Genomic DNA, 8,394 nt, shown 5'->3' on the forward strand with positions numbered 1-8,394 from the left:
GGCCCGCCACCTCTCCCGGCTAATTTTTTTGGTATTTTTAGTGGAGACGGGGTTTCACCGTGTTAGCCAGGATGGTCTCGATCTTCTGACCTTGTGATCCGCCCGCCTCGGCCTCCCAAAGTGCTGGGATTACAGGCGTGAGCCACCGCGCCCGGCTCATTTTCTTTTTCTTTTCTTTTTTCTTTCTTTCTCTCTTTCTTTTCTCTCTCCTTCCTCCCTCCCTCCCTCCCTTCCTTCCTTCCTTCCTTCCTTCTTCCTTTCCTTTCCTTTCCTTCCCTTTTGTTTTTTTCTTTTCTTTTGAGACGGAGTTTCACTTATGTCACTGCAACCTCCGCCTCCCGGGTTAAAGTGATTCTCCCGCCTCAGCGTCCAGAGTAGGCAGGATTACAGGCACCTGCTACCACGCCCGGCTAATTTTTGTATTTTTAGTGGAGACGAGGTTTCGCCATGTTGATTCGTCCACCTCGGCCTCCCAAAGCGCTGGGATTATAGGCATGAGCCACTGCACCCAGTGCAACTACTTCTTTCTTTTCAGGCTTTGATATTTGGCCCCCTAAGCCTTGGTGTGTGTGTGTGTGTGTGTGTGTGTGTGTGTGTGTGTGTGACTATGTGTTGAGGTTGGTAGGGACAGGGTCTTTGAGGTGGGCCATGAAGGCTGTTGTCTTGGTTCCCTTACTCCAGTGGGCGGGGGAGGTGGGCAACATGGATCAAAACGAATCCAGGCCAAGCTGGAGGCCTGGGAAGCCTGTGCGCTGAACCTCAAACGTCTGGAGTCCTTTGCCTTCTGAATCTTTTGACCAAGAGAGGCTGATAACATGCAACCGCGCACTAGGGCTCTGGCAGCAGCCAGACTTGGGTTTAGTTCTATTGTTTACCAGCTGCGTGACATTGAGTAAAAGGCTTAACCTCTTCGGTCCCAAATGCCTCCTTATTAACATGGGGACAACAACAGAACCCATCTCCCAGAACTGATGCCAAGCATTTGGCCACAGTTGCTGCTAGGTGAGGGACAGTCCTGTTTCATACACAACAGAATGTTGATAATCATTTATTGATCACTTTCAGAGCCAAACAGTTTGTGTGCCTGTATCTCATTGAAACACTACCATTTCTCTGGATAGCAGATACTATTACCATATTATAAGTTATATAGACATTTAGCACTAATGGCACAGAGTAGGTGCTCACCAAAAACTGTTAGCGAGGGCAGTTTTGTCACATAAAACAAAAAAGGAGCATGGGAAAGGCGCTTTGCAAGGTGTAAGGTTCCGCACAAGTTTTTGCTGTAATTGTTACGTCGCCCTTTGTGGTCATAATCCTTTATTTATTCTTTCTGAGTTACTACGATGGTACCCTAGTTACCGTGGCCATGGAAACGCGGCCCGCCGTCCCGGATTGGACGGTTCGCGGGTTCCCCCTGGAGGCCACCTTCTGGTCCTGCTGCGGAATGACGGGCCTGCCTTGGAGACTGGGAGAGGGGTGTCGGGAGTTGTAGGCGATGGGCGTGGCTGCTGCGGAGCGGTGCACTCCGGGAGTTGCAGTTCCCGGGCGAGGCAGTTGGCTGCTCCACACCGAGCTCGGGCCTCACCCGGATGGCGGCGGTGACGCGCAGCTGCCGGCCCTGGGGCTCGCTCCTCGGGCTGCTCGGGCTGGTCTCGGCCGCGGCCGCTGCCTGGGACCTGGCTTCCCTGCGCTGCAACTTGGGCGCCTTTTGCGAATGCGACTTCCGGCCCGACTTGCCGGGTGAGGCGCCAGGGAGCCCGGAGCGAGGGGCGGGCGGGCGCGGGCGGACGCTGGCGTGCTGGGAGCCCGGCTGGCCCCGGCCAGAGCAGCTGAGGACTCAAAGGGTGGGACCGGGGGGCGGGGCCGACAGACTTGCGAGGGTGGAGGGTACTCGTTGAGGTCCAGGAGGCCCTGCCAACCTGGAGAGAGACCTCAGCCAGCAGAGCCCTTTGGGGGAGATCTTGGACCTCCCCGGAATGGCCTGGCCGTCAAGGGAAAAGAGCGCCTTGGGGATGGCCGGGGCTGGGGCTGACCTCGTTGACAGCTCGCGTTTAGGGCTGAGTGCAATCTTGATGACCGCCTGGTGGGGGCGCTGCCGAGCTGAATCAGGCCCGAAGGTGGCTCTTTTCCGCCACAGACCCCAAGGTCCCCGTGCCATGTGCATAGACAGCTTGGACAAACGTAAGGACATAGGAGTCCAGACATGACGTTCCATACCAGGTTCCAGACATGACGTTCCCCTTGAACCTCTGCCTTGGTGGGATGTGTCCTCACCATCCTCCTGTGGCCCTAGGTCTGGAGTGTGACCTGGCTCAGCACCTGGCTGGCCAGCATCTGGCCAAGGCGCTGGTGGTGAAGGCGCTGAAGTCCTTTGTGCGCGACCCTGCCCCCACCAAGCCGCTGGTCCTCTCCCTGCACGGCTGGACCGGCACCGGCAAATCCTATGTCAGCTCCCTGCTGGCGCACTACCTCTTCCAGGGCGGCCTCCGCAGCCCCCGCGTGCACCACTTTTCTCCCGTCATCCACTTCCCCCACCCCAGCCACATCGAGCGCTACAAGGTAGGCTGGATGCGTCCTTGACCACTGTTCTCCTCACCATGGGGTGCCACCCTAGGGTTCTCCTCACCATGGGGTGCCACCCTAGGGAGTAAGTCCTGAGCCCAGACAGGGGAGTCACCTGCTCCAGGCCACACAGCTGGCTGCAGCCTCAGCACTCAGGACCCATCCTGCACAGAACTTGGGAAGGTGCCATTCTACCTGGCAGGGAGTACTTTGATTCCTTGGGACAGTAAGGAACCTGGTAGTACCTACCTGCCAGGGTTGTTGTGAGGGACATGAGATTATATCATTGCAGATATTATGTATGGAGCACCTATGTTTATCAGATAATCTGCACTGTTGTCTTGCTGGAAATCCCCCCAATTCGTGGCTCAGAGTAAGCATCGGGAAATACTGGCTCTTACTACTACTGCTGTTGATTGCAAGGTACCCTCCAGGCTGATCAGTTTCAGCTGTCAACACTGCTGTGTAGTTTCAAGGAGCAGGAAGGAGCCTTCCTCTTTTATAGAAAGCAGCAGGTGTTGTGCAAGGAGCCCTGAACAGGGAAGTGGGAGGCTTGGGTTTGAGTCCCTGTTCTGCTGCTGACCGGCTGTGTGACTTTGGGCAAGTCTCTGCCCCTCTCTGGGATACAGTTTCACCATCAGTCTCACTAAGAGGTTGGTGCCCTCTGGGAGACCACATCTCTCTAGAAAGGAGATTAGTTTTTGGTTTGGGAAGAGGTCTGGGGTTGGGGGAGTTTCTCCAGCCCCCCCGGAACTCCTGTCTCTCCCCTACAGAAGGATCTTAAGAGCTGGGTCCAAGGGAACCTCACTGCCTGCGGCCGCTCCCTCTTCCTCTTCGATGAGATGGACAAGATGCCCCCAGGCCTAATGGAAGTCCTGCGGCCTTTCCTGGGCTCCTCCTGGGTTGTATACGGGACCAACTATCGCAAAGCCATCTTCATCTTCATCAGGTGGGGCCCGGCTTTGCAGGGGGCACGGTGGGGGGCCACTTCGCAGAGGTTCAGCTCTGCAGCCTTGGCCTGTGCTCCCAGCAGAATCCACTTCCCTGTGGGCTTAGCTGGGCTTCCCCAGTGCCCCCCACCCTCTCAGAGATGACACTGTCATTCCGCCTGGTTGATTCCCTTTGGACACTCTCAGCCCAGTCTGGGCTCAGTCTTTTTGATCACCACTTCCTTGTGGAAGCCCTGCCAGGTCGAGAAGTTTTTTTGTGGTGAGGAGGACACAGGCCTGGGGAAAACAGGAACAGAGTTCTTGTCCTTTAGTCCCAGCTCTCAGAATCCTTGCTGTGTTTCCTCAGGCAGCATGGCTCCGCCTCTCTGAGCCTCTGTCTCTGCTTCTGAACAGCGGAGCCAATAATGATGCCCCGATATCTTCCTGGAAGTTTAGTGAGGGAAAGTCAGTTGAGGGACACAAAAGCGTTTTGTAAACTGTAAAGTATATGGCATGAATTGCAGGGGCCATAGATATGGACACCATGGAGGGGGAGGTGAAGCGTTCTCAGTGGGGTTGGCTCCTCCCTGCACTGGGCTGTGCTCCTGTCAGGTGGCAGCAGGGAAGCGAGGGTCCAATCCTGCCCTGCGCTAGTCCTCATCTGAGTCTCAGCCTGGGTCCCCCATGGTTTTAGCAACACGGGTGGCGAGCAGATCAACCAGGTGGCACTGGAGGCGTGGCGCAGCCGCCGGGACCGCGAGGAGATCCTCCTGCAGGAGCTGGAGCCAGTCATCTCCCGCGCAGTGCTGGATAACCCACACCGTGAGTCTGGCTCAGCAGCCCCCTCCCGGGCAGCTTCACCCCACACCCAGGGGCCAGGCTTTCCCGGGGTCTCATGCTTTGCCCACTGACCTGCTAGTTCTGAGCCCGGCTTTGGCACTCCCAGCTCTGTGACCTTGGGTCAGCCTTACAGGCCCTGAGTCCTACACCCAGAAGGCGGCTGAGGGGACTGAGGCCAGCATCTTTCCTCCTGCCCCTGGGGGTGGGGGCTGGCTTCTCCCTTCTTGTGAAGCACAAGGCCCCCTCCCCACCTGCCCTTCCTGCAGATGGCTTCTCACACTCAGGCATCATGGAAGAGCGCCTCCTAGACGCAGTGGTGCCCTTCCTCCCACTGCAGCGGCACCATGTCCGGCACTGCGTGCTCAATGAGCTGGCCCAGCTGGGCCTGGAGCCGAGGGATGAGGTTGTCCAGGCTGTGCTGGACAGCACCACCTTCTTCCCTGAGGACGAGCAGCTCTTCTCCTCCAATGGCTGCAAGACTGTGGCCTCCCGAATCTCCTTATTTCTCTGACTCCCCGGGTGGTATCCTTGGCCCCTCTAATGGCCAGGCCATGCAGGAAAGGCCTGGGGCCTCTGTCACAGGAACCCAGCACACCAAGTGAGATGAAGGGAGTGGTGGCTGGGCCACGGGACAGATGGCTGGGAAAGGGCCCTGGCCTCTAATCTGGCTCAAGAGCATCTTGGCCCTGGCCATCTTCCCCAGGGAAACCCCTGGTCACCCCAGAACCTCACTGAGCCTTGACCTCCCCCTGCAGCCTGAGCCTTCTTACTGTGAATTATAACTCAGGGACTGTGGCTCGTGGCGGCGCTCCCTCCTCAGTCTGCCACCCTTGCCCCTTGCCCCTTGCCTCCTTGGTCGGGCACCACGCCCCCTCCCCTCCACCCCACACCCTGTGTCCATTTCATCAAGCCAGGTGGAGCCTTCTCAGTTTCCATAAATGGAGGGACTCAAGCTGCCACTTGGGCCTGGTTTTAGAAGTTTTTAATTTTGTAAAAGAAGAGAACAAGTATAATAAATTCAGCTATGGGACCAGAGGACTGTTTGTTAAGACTTTTAATTGCTCTGGAAGGAGGCAGCTGGCTCAGTGCCAGTGTTGGGGGGTGAGTAGAACTGCTCCCCTCCCCAGCAAGAAGTGAGGGGCTAGATGGTCCCTTCAGAGAGCTTCATAGTAGGTGAGGTCCTGACCAACCTCCGTTTTGCTGAGACTCGGGCTGGGTCCCCAGGTGGACTCAGCCTTGCTGGAAGTTGAGTTCATGCCCCGGCTCTTGCCCTGGGCAGCCTCAGCCTTGCTGGTTCTCTGGCCCTGGCCTTGAACATCCTCAGTCTTGCTGAGGCTCCAGTTTGAGTCATAGAAAGCCTCAGTCTTGGTGGAACTTCGGAGCAGTCCCCTGCTTCGGCCCTGGGTGGCATCAACCTTGCTGGGTCTCCAGCTCCGGCCACAAACAGCCTTGACCTTTCTGGGCCTCTGCCTTGGGCTCCGGGTGGTCTTGGTCTTGCTGGGCTCCTGCCTTGGGCCCTGGGTGGTCTCGATCTCGCTGGAGCTCTGCCTCTTGCCCTGAGTGGCCTCGGTCTTGCTGGAGCGCCGCCCTTGGCCCTGGGTGGCCTTGGTCTTGCTGGAGTTCCTCCTGTGTACGGTGGCCGTGGTCTTGCTGAAGGTCTGCCTCTGGCTCTGGGTGGCCTGGGTCTTGCTAAGGCTCTGCCTCTGGCCCTGGATGTCCTTGATTTTTCTGGAACCGTGGCTCAATGCCTCCCTGTTGTTCCCAGAGTCTGAGGATTGCGTCTTCAGCAGTGACGAGTCAGAGAATGTCATGGCGGTGGCTGAGGTGCTCCTGTATTCCTGGCAGATAGCCGACGTCTCAGTCTCCGAGGTGCATGTGGTCCTGACTGGGAAGGGTGTGCCAAGAGCACCCATCAGGCCTGCCGCACCTGCCCTGGAAAAGGGGCTTCCCAATTTCACACTGGCCTGTGGCCCTGAGGCTTCGCATTACCTGCAGATCACCCCCGCCCAGCCCCCCAGCGCCCCAGATCCCGAGGGGTGGGGCTGTGACATGGGGGGAGATGCCTAAGAGCCCCCTTCTCCCAGTCCCAGGCCTCTGCTCTGTGGCTGCCCCTGCCCTCTGCTCCTGTTGCAGCAGACAGCCCCAGCAGGGCCCCTGCATCCCTCTGCCTGGCACCCTCCTGCCCTTCCATCCTTGTCCCCACTAAAAGGCGCTAAATGCACCCACAGCCGCAGCTTCCCCTGCACTGTGTCTGCCCTGTCTCCTGGCTGTCGGGTCACCTGGGAGCCTTCTTCCTGTTGGAGCTTAGAGCTCATGTCCCAGGGCAAGGACTATGCCAGTCATCCCTGTGCCCAGTGTTGAGCACAGGCCTGGCCCAGGGCACTCGGTGGGTTTGCTGGATGCACGAAATGAAGAAGGAGCCTGGGCCCTGCCACTCCCCTCCCCACAGAGGACTGCGCACACCCACCCTGGGGTCTCTGAGGAGCAGCCTCCCCGTTCTTCATTTCTGTCTCCTCCAGGCTGGGGCCCCACGGAACTGGGGCTAAAAGCCCCCTGGCCATGCACAAGGTTTGTGGGTTTTTTTCTGGGACAGGGCTGGGAGGGGATGAGAGCAGAGTAGCAGCTACCATGAAGTGCCTGGAGCAAGCCTCGGCCTCTCTGCCCATGTTGGGCACTGCCCGCTGAGTCCTCGGCAGGCCCAGCAAGAGTGTTACTCCCGCTCTAGAGCCACTCGCCCCAGGCCACCCAGCTGTCAGCAGCAGAGCTAAACTCACACCTAGGCCAGCGGTCTTCGACTCCTGACCTTTGACCACCCTGCTGCCTTAGTTTCCTGAGGCCTGGCGGGAGCCCCAGGGACTTACAGCTCATGCTGGAAGCTAAAGAGGTCTGGTCGAGGTAGCTGTCAGACAGGGACGCCACCTTGCTAGGTGTGAGCTTTGGTTTCTTCTCCTATGGCAAGAAACAGGCTTTGTAGTTCAGATGGTAGGAGGCCCACGCAGCTGCGCCTCTAGAAGGCCAGCAGCCCTGGGCCGCTCGGTGGTCATTCTCCTGAGCTCAGAGGTCCTTGAAGGTGCCAGGTTAGGGTGGGGTGGGGACACACAGAGGCTAAGCCTGGCAGGAACGGGGCGGCCAGGCTGGACAGGCATATGGTGCCATGAGGACAGTTGTGTTGAAGGGGCTGCCTAGCACCTTGGCTTTTTCAACTGCAAAATGAAAATGAGTTCAGGCGTGGGACAGGCTTCTGTACATTATAAAGGGCTGTGCCCTGGGGAATGCTTATGGAGGACTTGAGGAGCTTCTCTAGGCTTTACCCCCTTCCATTCTCCCAATACAAGTGGGGACGGAGGGATGGGGAGAGCTGCTAATGACCATTTCACCGACCAGGAAACTAAGGCTCAGAGCCCATAAGCAACCTGCCCAGGGCCACTCAGCCAAGAAGCAGAAAGGCCGAGTTTGAATCCAGGTCTGCTGGCCACCACAGCCAGACCCTACCTAGGCTGCAGGTCTGCCCACGTTCACAACTGCAGACAGCGAGGTGCACCATAGTGCTCCAGGCGCCAGCTGGGAGTTGTGCTCTGGGTTCCATCCACTTCAGCCCAACATCTCCCTGGGGGAGGGAGCCTCTGATTTCGGGGGCACACAGAGGGAAGGTGTGTACTCTAATATTCATTCTAACATGAGCTAGAAAACTGAAGAGCTGCTGGGCGCGGTGGCTCACGCCTGTAATCCCAGCACTTTGGGAGGCCGAGGCGGGTGGATCATGAGGTCAGGAGATCAAGACCATCTGGCTAATGCTGTGCAACCCTGTCTCTACTAAAAATACAAAAAATTAGCTGGGTGTGGTGGCGGGTGCCTGTAGTCCCAGCTACTTGGGAGGCCTGGGCAGGAGAATGGTGTGAACCTGGGAGGTGGAGCTTGCAGTGAGCCAAGATCGCACCACTGCACTCCAGCCTGTGAGACAGAGTGAAACTCCGTCTCCAAAAAAAAAAAAAAAAAAAGAGAAAACTGAAGAGCTAGCATTTTCTTTCCTCTTTTCTTTTTTTCTTTTTTTTTTTTTCTG

At 57.6% G+C, this 8,394-nt stretch overlaps 2 protein-coding genes across 5 annotated transcripts; one reads left to right on the forward strand and one right to left on the reverse strand.

Moving 5' to 3' along the window:
- The first annotated feature begins 491 nt into the window (after positions 1 to 491).
- On the forward strand, positions 492 to 5,369 carry TOR2A (torsin family 2 member A). 3 transcript variants are annotated; one of them, XM_017892849.1, is made up of 6 exons: positions 492 to 1,743; positions 2,297 to 2,562; positions 2,858 to 2,938; positions 3,339 to 3,514; positions 4,189 to 4,316; positions 4,619 to 5,369. In XM_017892849.1, exons 1-6 carry the CDS (start codon positions 1,593 to 1,595, stop codon positions 4,843 to 4,845), a joined length of 1,029 nt encoding a protein of 342 aa, XP_017748338.1. In that variant the 5' UTR covers positions 492 to 1,592; the 3' UTR covers positions 4,846 to 5,369. The 3 variants fall into 3 exon arrangements, with proteins under 3 accessions (XP_017748338.1, XP_017748336.1, XP_017748339.1); XM_017892847.1 differs by having other exon boundaries at positions 496 to 1,743; positions 4,601 to 5,369; XM_017892850.1 differs by lacking the exon at positions 2,858 to 2,938 and having other exon boundaries at positions 498 to 1,743; positions 4,601 to 5,369.
- Position 5,370: 1 nt separating this feature from the next.
- Positions 5,371 to 8,034, reverse strand: LOC108542723 (tetratricopeptide repeat protein 16-like). Of its 2 annotated transcripts, none has more exons than XM_017892851.1 (2): positions 7,196 to 8,034; positions 5,371 to 6,266 (listed from the first exon to the last, which is right to left on the reverse strand). In XM_017892851.1, the coding sequence occupies exon 2, from the start codon at positions 6,245 to 6,247 to the stop codon at positions 5,489 to 5,491; it is 759 nt and encodes a 252-aa protein (XP_017748340.1). In that variant the 5' UTR covers positions 6,248 to 6,266; positions 7,196 to 8,034; the 3' UTR covers positions 5,371 to 5,488. The 2 variants fall into 2 exon arrangements, with proteins under 2 accessions (XP_017748340.1, XP_017748341.1); XM_017892852.1 differs by having other exon boundaries at positions 5,371 to 6,219; positions 7,196 to 8,033.
- Between the last annotated feature and the right edge of the window lie 360 nt (positions 8,035 to 8,394).

This window comes from Rhinopithecus bieti, unplaced genomic scaffold, assembly GCF_001698545.2.
Source record: "Rhinopithecus bieti isolate Rb0 unplaced genomic scaffold, ASM169854v2 scaffold_22745, whole genome shotgun sequence".
NCBI lineage: Eukaryota > Metazoa > Chordata > Mammalia > Primates > Cercopithecidae > Rhinopithecus > Rhinopithecus bieti.